This window comes from Drosophila rhopaloa, unplaced genomic scaffold (assembly GCF_018152115.1).
Source record: "Drosophila rhopaloa isolate 14029-0021.01 unplaced genomic scaffold, ASM1815211v1 contig_3, whole genome shotgun sequence".
NCBI lineage: Eukaryota > Metazoa > Arthropoda > Insecta > Diptera > Drosophilidae > Drosophila > Drosophila rhopaloa.
In genome coordinates, this window is record NW_025335123.1 from 6,717,461 (window position 1) to 6,730,009 (window position 12,549).

The following is a 12,549-nucleotide window of genomic DNA, read 5'->3' on the forward strand; positions in this document are numbered from 1 at the left end:
GCGAGAGCCGATGTACGAATGAATGACAGAGATAGCGTGCATAACGAAACAATTTAGTCATAGATTTAAACACACACATTTACAGAGCGATTAACAATTAACTATAAACGATAACGTGGTCTTAGGTCTTCGATATTCTATTTTTTGTTCTTCGGTTTTAGTATCTTTATCGCGGTTCCACTGAGAGATTTCGACACTAGAATTGACTAGAAAACGCAGCGCGATTTGCATATTATATAAATACATTTAGAGCCAGATAGCGAGCGAGAGTAAAGCGATAAATTATAAATAAATATATGTATATATATACATACAGGCATACATATATACATGGATATATACTAGATGTTTATGTAATACATAAATGGCATTGAACGAATTCCAAGCACATTGCAAAAACCCAAAATTCGAGGTCGCATGAAATTCCCCCGTACTTCTTTGTGTTTTACTCCAGATGTAACTCAAATTTTTCTATGCAAAAGTAGTTGAAAATTAAATAATGAAAAACGATATACATATATTTAGACCTACATCGACGGTATCCTATTCGAATGAATTCTTTGATATCTTGAGTTGAGATTTTGGACATGCAGAAAGTATTAAACAAACAACAGAAGATGTGTATGAAATAGTATAAATAAGGTGGGGTATTAACGTCCCGACATTGCGCTATATGTATGTGAGGCAACAGCAACAAATCCAGATAAAAGACATAACAACAACCAAGATGATCTAGGCGATGGTTCGAAGTGAGAATTGATGCGAACGGCACAAGTATATAACAAATTTCAACAAGTATATGACTGAGCCAATGACTCAAAAATACATTTTAAACAAAAAGAAAAACCAGAAATATATGAGAAATATAAAAATGATAAGCAAATGGACACTTTTTTAATGGGCTTCGGGGTGAGAAAGTTCAAAATATTAAACAATTGTTTAAATATATTGCCTTCAATTCTTGTATGGTGCGATCTTATCAAACAATTTTCAAGTAAACAAATTTAGTTCAACTTTTAAAGCTTTTTTTGTATGACCTTGACCTAGTTTTAATGAGCAGATTATGGATTGCCGAATTTTTTAATTTCACATACACTCAGAAAACAATTAATAAAAATAATAAGAAATTTTTCCGTAACGAATGGTATATTAATCTTATACTTTATTTAATAATTGACTGAGTTTAATGGTCTAGACAGGTGTATATCATATACCAATAGACCTAAATAATACAAAAACAAACAAGGTTTCGTAAAAATATTATAACACAGTTTAGTACTTGGAACTAAGCATGTGTTTGGAGAGGTTATCGTAAAAAGTATCCGATATTGACGAATTAATTTAGGTATTTCTCAGTGAATTGTACTTTAGGCTCGCTCCCATGCTGCAAAATATTTGTGTCCGCCGCCGCACTTTCACCTCCAGCTCTTGATAATTCCCAGCCTATCTGGCAGTGCCCATCGCCAGATCGACCAGATCGACCAGATCGACCAGATCGCCCAGATCGCCGACTGTGCAATCAGCCGGAACTGGAGCTCTCTCCTCCGCGTTATCGCTTCGCTGGGGTCTCATCTTCGGTCCGCGTCCGCTTCAGTTTGCCAGCGTCCGCCGCTCGACGAGCCACGAATTGTGCCACCATGAGCTGTCCCTTCGCTGGAAACGGGTGAGCAGCAGCACGTGCTGTCCAGAAATAAAGAGTCGCCACTCCAAGTCGTCCCCCTCCCTCCCACTCCCCGCCAGAAACGAGCACGATGATAACGCTGTACCGCTCACCACCGAGGTGGGAAAAATCTACGGGGAGTACCTGATGCTGGACAAACTTCTGGACGCCCAGTGCATGCTCTCCGAGGAGGACAAGCGACCTGTCCACGATGAGCATCTGTTCATCATCACGCACCAGGGTGAGTTGGTTTGGTATTGGAATAGGTATTTGGTATAGACCGCATTCTAATTCCCTTTCCCCAAAGCCTACGAGCTGTGGTTCAAGCAGATCATCTTCGAATTCGACTCCATTCGGGACATGTTGGATGCAGAGGTCATCGACGAGACCAAGACCCTGGAGATTGTCAAGCGACTGAACCGAGTGGTTCTCATTCTAAAGGTGAGTTCTCCTCAGACCCGAAATAAATAGAATACTTCTTGTAAGATAGAAGACAATCAGCCGAAGATCTGTGATTTCCTTTGATCTACTGTCATTTCTTACCAAAACTAAAAACGCATCAAGGCCTTGATGCCCTTGCAAGGATTAGAAGTGCTTTAACTCTTTTTTGATGCTTTTTAACATAGCTATAATACATATAAATAAATAAAGCCCTCTATTTGAAGGGTATAACACGGTAATAGAATATACCCAATTTAATTCAATAAGCCAATCCAGAAAATAAGGTTATGGAGATAAATAGGAATACAACTTTTTACAAAAGAGTTGTTTCAAGCAGTTCAATCACCTTAAAGCCCAGATACAACTCTTCTTTAATTATAGCGTTTTTGAATATCAGACTTATTATTTTCTGTCTCCGATTGAACACACCTCCGATAGCTTCTGGTGGACCAGGTGCCCATTTTGGAGACGATGACGCCGCTGGACTTTATGGACTTCCGCAAGTACCTGGCCCCCGCCTCCGGATTCCAGTCCCTGCAGTTCCGGCTGATCGAGAACAAGCTGGGCGTGCTGACGGAGCAGCGGGTGCGGTACAACCAGAAGTACTCGGACGTCTTCAGCGACGATGGGGCGCGGAATGCGATCCAAAGCTCGGAGAAGGAACCCTCGCTCCTGGAGCTGGTGCAGCGGTGGCTAGAGCGGACGCCGGGGCTCGAGGAGAGCGGCTTCAACTTCTGGGCCAAGTTCCAGGAGAGCGTGGACCAGTTCCTGGAGGCGCAGGTGCAGAGCGCCATGCTGGAGCCGGTGGAGAAGGCCAAGAACTACCGCCTGATGGACATCGAGAAGCGGCGCGAGGTGTACCGCTCCATCTTCGATCCGGCGGTGCACGATGCTTTGGTGCGGCGCGGCGATCGGCGGTTCAGCCACCGAGCCCTCCAGGGCGCCATCATGATCACCTTCTACCGGGATGAGCCCCGCTTCAGCCAGCCCCACCAACTGCTCACCCTGCTGATGGACATCGACTCGCTGATCACCAAGTGGCGATGTGAGTGATACACTTTTAATTATCCATCAATTTATTGCATTTGCTCCCAGTACTATACGTTTTTTATCGATTTTCCATGCAAAAACTACATTCAGTGGTGTCCCAAATATAACCATCGACTAAATAATACGACTTGAGAAAAGATTAATATAGATAACCGATCAAAATGTTGTACTTTGGGTAAAGAATTATAAATTAACCAATGAAAGTGGATTCAAGTGTCCAGTTTTACTTTTAAATAATCGTTTAGAACTTTAACTCAATAGGTTTATTTTCTACTTAAAATTCAAAATTAATATTTTTAATCTATTTTAATTGTAAAATTAAAATTTAGAGGTTTTACTTCGGCGGTTCATTAAATATGTTGTTTTAAAATTGTAAAATGTAGTAGAGCTTCGTATGTAATATAAACTATGATCTACATTTATTTGTGATTATTATTATTATGTTTGGAACAAAAAAGTTAAGCATTTAGTGGACATAGGAAGTTGGAATCTTTGGAATTACAATTTTACAATTGTATGCAATACTGTAGGCTAATTTCAAAGACTTAATTTTCAATGGAAAAGATAGCTTGCAATTAAGTTAAGTGAAGTTGTATGATATGCGTTTAAATCTAGTCTTGTCTTCTTGCCTAACCAACTACTTTCTACCACCGCCACAGATAATCACGTAATCATGGTGCAACGCATGATTGGATCCCAGCAGCTCGGCACTGGTGGATCGTCCGGATATCAATATCTGCGCTCCACTCTCAGGTGATCATTGCCCATCTGTCCAGTGACCTCTAACCCCTGACCTCTGTCTTTTTTTGGGCTTTAGTGATCGCTACAAGGTGTTCCTGGACCTGTTCAACCTGTCCACTTTCCTGATTCCCCGCGAGGCGATTCCTCCGCTGGATGAGACCATTCGCAAGAAACTGATCAACAAGAGTGTCTGACAATCCGCGGAGATCCCTATCAAGCTGTGTTTTGGCTATGACTTACTAACCCTACCAACTGTTTCATTTTTTGTGTAATAAAACAACTTGTTTAGTCTTTGTTATTGCATATGTTGTTTATTTTCCTGGATGACTTCATACTTAAATTAAGTACCAGTGCTAAAACGCATGTCCAAATCAACATTATCAATATCGGGTGAAAAATCCGATTTTAATCGGTTACCTTTTTTAAGATAGCAAGAACACGATCAAATTTTACATTTATGCCAAAGGTTCTATTTTCAGTGTCGAATTGTGACCTTTTTACCAGCCTGAAAGTATGCCATAAATTTCAGGGTATCCTTCATTTTCCTTCTCCCTCTTTTTTGAATGATCGACCAAGAAAGAAATTGAATCAGAAAACTACTTTCGTAGCCTGCAGGTAACAAAGCAAAACAAAAAGTGTATTTACTTCAAGTTGCAAGAGAGTAAAAAAATATCTATCTCTCCCTTCCTTACATTTAAAAACGAGATAGAAAGTTAACTTCTACAATAAGCAAGTGTAATCCTCCAACAAAAATAATGGTGCTGAATTACTATAAAACTACTTAAAATGAATGTACTACATGGGCTATTTATAATTTTTAAACATGATCTTCGTAGCTGTTAAACTAAGTAAACTGAACCATAGTAAATGGGCATAAATCTACGAGTTTCAATATAACAGATATAATTATAGGATCCTTATCCAAAATACATTTTATGAATGTTTATATAGTAGCAGCAATGGTAATGTAACTGTAATTCAATTAAGATAAGTCAGAGAGGACCACTTAACAATAAAAAGAGCACTAATACAGAAATCTTGTGGGTGGAAAACAGTAACAATTTAATTAAATTGTCGTTTTAATTGTTTAAAATTGTTTGACTCTCCATTCAGACGCATAAAGCGTCTATTAAGATTTTTTACTTTATTCACTTGAGTTGTTTAATCTTGTAGTCCCAATAAATATAATTTTAAAATATAAAATGATGACTAGAGTTTTCAATAGATCGTGCAACTGCTGGTTATCTTCTCAGTGTTCAAGTTTAGCAATTGAGACTTCTGAACAATCGCTGTTTGCTCAAATGGAGCACACAAAAACATAACCTTTGCCAGTGGCCTTTCGCCGAGCGATAAGCCCCAGATTCGAGCACTGAGATTTCAGTTTCATTATTATTTATTAGAATGGGATGCCGAATTAGACCGCCCCCCTCCTCCGCGGCCGAGTGCAATTAATTAGTGTTAAATGGGCAGTAGGGGAGTAGGGGAGTAGGGGAGCGGAACTGGGATCGAGTCGTCTTGCGAAGGGAGGAAACGGATCAGATGAGAACAAAAGGCTGAAATCAGAGAGTCGAGTGCCGAGTGCCGAGTGCCAGGGCATTATGCAAGCTTAATTCGCTTTAATCGCTTACGTGAGCCACTTCCGAAGGCAAATACAATTTCGGACTGGATGACTGGGGCTATTTTTGCACGGCTTGGTCAGGTTTTTTGTTTGACAATTAAAGCTCTGCCCAGGTAATTATGGACCGTAACCCTCGATCAACCCTTCAAACAGGTCCCTCCAGAATCCAATGGCAAGTTCGGCGTTATTTCAGTAGCCCGATTCTAACGACTTATTCGAATATTTACAAAAATTATGATCCTCAATATTCAAGATCACACCATTTTCTGATCGATTAAAGTAAGTTAATGTTTTAACTTCCTTCGAATATTTTGTAATAGTATATATAAATGAGTAATTTGCTTTAATAGCGTAAGCAATTGACAGTACAAAAGACTTAAAGCCATATTCGAAGTCAAACCCAATAGTACTAGGAAAAATACAAAGATAAAATAATATTTATTTAAAGGGAAATGCAAAATATAATTCATAAAATAATCACACAATATTTTCTTTATCCGTGACTTTTCATATTAATGCCTAGATTTAAGTTAAGATGACTTCCAACGGATAGAACTCCATTCAAATATTTTTGTTTCGTAAAAGGTTTTCTTAGTTTGAATGCTGACCCAAAATTAAACATTGCCAATACTAAAATAGCCGGCTACGATAGATGTAGCGTACCTGAGCGGAGGCAAAACCCACGCCGACGACGATAGCGGCGTAAGCTCATTAATAAAACCAACAACAACCGCCGTTCGCGGACGACAGCAGCAGCAACATCTACGCAGCAACAGCGACGACGGCAACAGCAACAACGGCGACAGCAGCAACATCAGCTGCGATCGCCAAGATCAGACGGATGTCGAGCTGAAGTCTCTCGTCAGTCGCTTGCTGAGTCTCCGTTCAGTTGGTCGAGCTATCTCCGAATCGAAAATACAATCGCACAAACCAAAGCCAAGAAATTTGTACCAAGCCAAGGCAAAGTGCTAATAAATCGAGCAAAATGCGCTGCCTGGCATTGAGTGCGCTCTTTTTGTGCCTGGCTGTGGCCGGGCACTTTCATTTGACAGGTAGGCAAAAGGGTGAAGCCCATTTGGGCCACAGGTAGTCACACGCTGTACTCTCTAATCCCGACTCACCAGCTGCCTACAAGAGCGAGGTGCAGATCACTCCGGATCCCCTGGACGCTGTGGAGGCCACCACCAAGAAGTCGAGTTGGTTCGGCGGCTTCAAGAAGTTCTTTGGCAGTGATGCCACCACCACCACCACCACCACTACCATTGCTCCCCCGGCTGCCACCAGTGCGAAGGCGGCGGTAACCACGTCCACGGCGGCCAAGAAGCCACCGCCATTGGTCATCTCGAATGCTCCATTGATGCCGTTGGGTCCGCGACCAGATACACCGGCATCCTCTCCCTTCGGAGCCTCCCCGCCGCCGGCAAGTGGTCCTCAGTGGCCATCGAGCAGCGCCAGACCGACCCCACCCCAGTCGCCACAGCTGCCCGTCCAGGGACGTCCGCAGCAGGGAGGCACTGCAGCACCCAGTCTGCCACCTGGCTTTGCCCCCTACCGCCCACAGAAACCCCAGCCGAACAGCTACGATCTGAGCTACGGCGGTGGTCCAGCACCGGCAGCCGGACGACCTGGCTTTGGAGTGGCTACCAGCACCGCCTCAACCACGACGACCACCCAGAGGCCCACCTCGACCACCACAGGTAAGACGCCGCAGCAGAAGGAGGATTTCCCGGCGCTGCCAGGACCACGGAGGCCATCGCAAAAGGAGGACTTTCCGGCCTTGCCTGCGGCCAAAACTCCACCTGGCTCACCCACGCCCACACCGGGATCTCCTTCGGCCTGGCAATCGCCGCTGCCAACGCCCCAGCATCCAGTGCATCCACCCACCAAGGTCACTCCAACGCCCACGCCCTCCTCACACACGCTCACGCCCACACCCACACCCGCCCACGGTGTGTCCTTTGGACCACACAAGGTCGGCGGTGGAGGCTTCACCACAACCACGGTGCGACCCGGATTCCAGTCGTCGGGCAACTCCGTGGCCACCGACGACGAGATCCGCCAGCTGACGGAGCAGCTGTACTCCAAGGAGACCAACAACCAGATCGGAAACATCCAGGTGAACCTGCAGGGACGCACGCGATCCATCGACAGCGCTGATGAGGCACCTAATCCGTAAGTAATCCGCTGCACCATATAAATATATATGTGAGTTTCGATACTTAGAACACTCCGTTTGGTTGTCCTTCAACGTAGAATTATTCCAAAAAAAAGAAGAATTTATTTTCATGCCACCCAGATTTGGTTTGAACATCAAAACTTTTATTTAAACTAGTTGTTTTTAATTCTCGCGATTTATAATTAGTAAATGTACATGAGTACATAGAAGTACAAATGTAGTGAAATGAGCACATAGTTATTCTCTTGATAGTATTTTAGATTAAATTTATTTATTGTTTTCTTAGTTTTTGACCTGTTAGTTCAAACAGTATAAATATTTTTAAGACGTGTGTGTATCATAAAATCAAACGTAGAGTTTGTTTTTGTATAGTTATTTGTATTGCTAGTTCAAATAATAAATATCATATTTTCGACATGTATTTAAAATCGAACTTCAAATGGGAGGAATTTTAAAAATCGTCACCACAAGAACGTGAATGCTTTGAAGAATCGAATCTAAAATGTACTTTTTAGTTCCCCAGAAATTAGTTTTCTGCTACAGATGATTAGGTTTATCTTCAAATATGTTTTGACTTGCTTAATTCAGAGATATAAAATGAACATCTCCCCCAAAGACTGCTGAATGTGGACGCCAAGGCCCTGGAATCGCCGACCATCGCCAAGCTGCGGCTGCTGTTCAACAACTACGAGCACGACACGCTGGTCAACGAGCACGTGACCCCCAACGAGCGCAAGGAGGAGAACGACTTCCTGGACGCGGTGATGGCCACGCCGGTGATGCGCCAGGCCATGCAGTTCCTGCAGCAGAAGGGTCTGGTCAGTCCCGACCCGAAGACCCACCGCGACCTGGTCAAGGAGCTCTGGTTCACCCAGTACTCCCGCGGCCAGGGCAAGATCGGCAGCTCCGGCTTCGAGCACGTCTTCGTGTACGAGGTGAAGGAGGGCACGATCATCGGCTTCCACAACTGGGTATTCATCGGCGAGGAGGAGAAGGAAGGTCGCTTCGACTACAAGGGCTACATGAAGGAGCAGGACATTGGCACGGTGAGTGGGTTCTTCAAGCGAATCGTACAAAGAAAAAGTCAAACATGCTGCAAGCAATATGAAATCCTGTTAAATTCCTCCATAAAATCTGTCCAATCTTTTTGTTCCGAAATCTTTAACTTAGTGACTATTTCTCCCTTTGCAGAAGGGCAAGGTCGTGAAGATCCGCTTTTCGCACCAGGGACTCAACAAGCCAGTGAACACGGTCTTCGTGGGCACCTCGCCGGAACTGGAGCTCGCTCTGTACACGGTCTGCTTCCAGCTCCGGCCGGATCGCACCTGTCCGGTGTCCCTGGGCAACAGCAAGTTCGGCATCGTCACCTATTCGTGGCGCTACCGGGGAAAGAGCCTGATTGGCAGCGCCTATCCGGAGATCTGAGGCAGCGGGCAGCGATAGCTCCCCGGCGTAGTCATCGTAGCATTTTTTTTTCTGTCGCTTTAATAAATAAAGTAAATGTGTGAAAATTTAAGTTCGCCTTTTAATACAAATATACAATTATAAAAATGCAATTCTACAAAATAATAATATTTCGATTTGTGGAGACATTTCGAATTATGCGCGGTTTTGGCTAAGCAGTTAACTGCACTGCTTACCAAGATATCGAGTTATCGATATCGCCATCGAATTTGAATTACAGAGAATTCAGATTGAACTGGAAAAGAAGTCCAAACGTTTTTAATAGATATTCTTATAAGAGTCAAAAAGAAAATTATTTTTTAAAACCCTTGATATTGAACTAATTTAATTGATATTGAATTGAATTTAATTGAAAGTTGGAGTTTCGCTGGATTTGTTTTATTTTTTTGTTAATGAAACATAGTTTTTTATAAATGTCCTTAATGGAATAACGATAAACAAATTCTTACAAAAAAAACCAAGTTCTTAAATATTAAGTATTGGTGAAAAAATAAATTGTTGTTAAGTTCATACTGCCAATTACTGACAAAATTATTAAGTGGCAAACAACTTCGGAATATTAGCTTTAAGATTTAAGGATTTTTCGTATAACACTCCAAGTGGTCACACTGCCCGGCAATTACAAAATGAACGCGCGTGAGATGAGAAACCAGTTTCTGCCCCAAAACGCGGCTCTTGGGGCCAGGCTTTGAGCTCTCTCTCGCTTAGGGCTGTCAAATAACTTAAATATATCAATCCAATGACATCTAACCTTTAATTTATAATTAAGAATTGGAAAAATGAAATCTGGATCTTATTAAGAAGGGGTTTTAACCCAATGTTATTTGGATATAGGAAATGTTAAAATGTTGGTTTCATCATGTATGATTATTAGGTCTTAATGTATGGAGTAGCAAGATTCCTTAAAATGTATCGTTTACTCAAGATTACATCCTAGGACATACAATAATTTCTAAGCAGCCCTGTTAATTTTTAATTAAATAAATTTGTTCACCTGGCACTAATTTTACATAGCGATTTTTAGAAGAAACTTTTGAAAACATTTGTTTAAGTTTCTTAGTTCAAACGATTGATCACTATTTAAAACGTTTGACCAAATGTAAAAGATCAAAAAGTGAATTTAACATTTTAGGGTAATATAACGATCTATCTGTTCTCTGATATTTTAATGCTCTCGACAACCCTGCGCTCGCGCTCTCTTGCTCTTTCTCTCGTCAACAAGTGATCTGCGTGACCGTTGTTTCAGTGGGTTTTCCATGGTTTCGGCCATTTCAGTTGCTGTTTGACTGCCGGACGAGTTTGTTGTGCATTTTTTTTTGGTGCGCGGCGTGCCACGGATTACAACCACAACCACAACTACAAAAACACACACTCAGCGGTCAAATTCAGTTTTGTTTTTTTTCGTTACCCAACTCGCAAGTGCCGTGCAATTATTTGTTCTAATTTTGTTAACCGTAATTTAAAAGCGTCGACGCTTTTTGACAAACCACCAGACGCAACAACCAAATCAGCGTTAAAAAGAAAAAGAATCACAAACAACGAACCAGTGAGAAAGAGGGGAGAGGAGAAGAGAGCGGCAGAAGACACTGCGGATGAAATGTAGCAGAATTCTTCTTCTTCTAATGTTTTATGTGCGGTGACGAAGTGACGCCAAAAGAAATCGAGAGAAGAGAGTAGAGAAGACGGAGAATAAGGAGAAAGACGGCAGAAGAAAGAGCTCAAAAAACATAAAACACAAACTCACACGCTGGCAGAACGGTTCACTGTTCACTGAAACGCAAGGCAACAACAAAGCAAGTAAGTTATGCGCCGAGAGGGAGCGAGAAGGAGAATATCAGTAACCTTTCGCTCGCTCTCTTGGAATTCAAATCAGAATCTACAACAACCACACGAGTGGGGTGCCAATAGAACCAGGATTGCCAGGCGCCATTAAAGCAAACTTTTTATTGAACAAGTTTGATTGTCTAATAGGAGGAGTGGGCAATGATTTGGATGGCTTTCGAAGATTGTCACGTTAGTGGAAAACCAAATTTTCCAATAGAAATTATTATTGATATTGTCTGGTTTTTTCAACGTATGTAATCGAAGAGAAATTATGACATTTTTTTGTTAAAAATTGTTAAGGTTATAAATTACTTTTCATTCATAGAAGAGAGGCAAATTATCATTATTAAAAAAAAGCAAAAAGCCATTCAAAATTATAATTTGAGCATTGGTCTTATTATGTTTGTTATGATTTGTGACTTAAAATGTATTTTGTATGTTTTATGTATATGTCCATCCTAAGAACATTTTAAAAGTATAAGAGTTTTTAATAAGCTTCGGGTATTTTTGAAAAGTAGCTACAGGCTTAGTGAACTTTTTTAAAGAAAATAATTTATTATTGCCGCCTTACAAAACTATTTAAACTATTTAGATAAGAAGAGTTTAGGGGTATTTAAACATGTCTAAAAACTGTTAAAAAAAAACTTTTATAAAGGATATACTGGGTTTGAAATTATATACACCACTCCCCAATGAAGTCATCAAGATTTATTCCCCAAAAATATGCACAACCAATCATTCAATCAATTAATCAGGCTGCCCAATGCCATTGCCAGTACCAGCAATCAGCTCTCTAAGCCACCCCCATCATAGCTAATTTTAGAGGTAATAACGATTTGGAATTGCGGTGAGCTCATCGTGGATGCAATCGATTTCTTCCCATTTGCACGTGTTCGGTTCGAACCTTTTGGTTTCTTTGGTCCCGTCAAAGGCCTAGATGCTTACATTGCAGAGATGGTGATGCCAAGACCTGTTCTGTTCTCCGAATGCGATCGATTTCAATTTGTGTAACGGCACCTGGGCCCCCATCCTCATCCTCCGTTTCCCGCTCCGCTGCAGTTGCATAAGCTCGTCCTAACGGTTCTCGAGTGGTTCTAGATGCCATATTTCGGTTTCTTTTACGATCCCTACGATCGTCCCAATCGGATGCCTCGATTTGGCTCGCCTCGGTTCGGTTCGTTTCGTTTTCGATCAGCGACGTTTTGGCAAATCATGCCAAGCCAAAGCCAAAAGAAGGCAAGAACGCTGCGCTGCCAACGGTATACGATGGCAAACAGTTAGGCGTGCAAAAAGCCAGAAAAAAAAATCGACGCAAAAGCTATAAAACAAAAAATTGGTGGTGGCGCAAAAGAAAACTGGTTCCGGCCATCGAAGAATGCCGTAGCGGCCACTTGGCCAGGTCCGAATGTCTCTGTATGTTTGAGCGTTAGTGTGTGTGTGTGTGTGTCAGTGTATGCGTGCCACTTCCGTACAACAACGCCCTGACCCCCCACCCCCTCCCCCTCCTTGGTTGGCCTCTCTCCTGAGTTCGCGTTCGTTGCCTGAGTCTTTTGTTTTCCCTGCTCTTTGCCGTGT

At 42.0% G+C, this 12,549-nt stretch overlaps 3 protein-coding genes across 4 annotated transcripts in view; all 3 read left to right on the top strand.

Annotated features, from left to right (window-relative positions):
- The first annotated feature begins 1,531 nt into the window (after positions 1–1,531).
- Positions 1,532–4,195, top strand: LOC108044221 (tryptophan 2,3-dioxygenase). Its single transcript, XM_017123142.2, has 6 exons — positions 1,532–1,663; positions 1,741–1,901; positions 1,968–2,101; positions 2,540–3,146; positions 3,811–3,904; positions 3,969–4,195. The coding sequence occupies exons 1-6, from the start codon at positions 1,638–1,640 to the stop codon at positions 4,084–4,086; spliced, it is 1,140 nt and encodes a 379-aa protein (XP_016978631.1). The 5' UTR covers positions 1,532–1,637; the 3' UTR covers positions 4,087–4,195.
- A 2,170-nt stretch (positions 4,196–6,365) lies between these two features.
- Positions 6,366–9,202, top strand: LOC108044247 (poly(U)-specific endoribonuclease homolog). Its single transcript, XM_017123182.2, has 4 exons — positions 6,366–6,562; positions 6,635–7,682; positions 8,303–8,732; positions 8,878–9,202. Exons 1-4 carry the CDS (start codon positions 6,496–6,498, stop codon positions 9,109–9,111), a joined length of 1,779 nt encoding a protein of 592 aa, XP_016978671.1. The 5' UTR covers positions 6,366–6,495; the 3' UTR covers positions 9,112–9,202.
- Positions 9,203–10,419: 1,217 nt separating this feature from the next.
- Positions 10,420–12,549, top strand: part of LOC108044231 (unconventional myosin-XV) — a 33,847-nt gene continuing 31,717 nt past the window's right edge. For both annotated transcript variants that reach the window (XM_044461375.1, XM_044461371.1), the window contains exon 1: positions 10,420–10,947. The gene's annotated coding sequence lies outside the window, so the exon portion shown is untranslated. The remainder of the gene's footprint in view (positions 10,948–12,549) is intronic.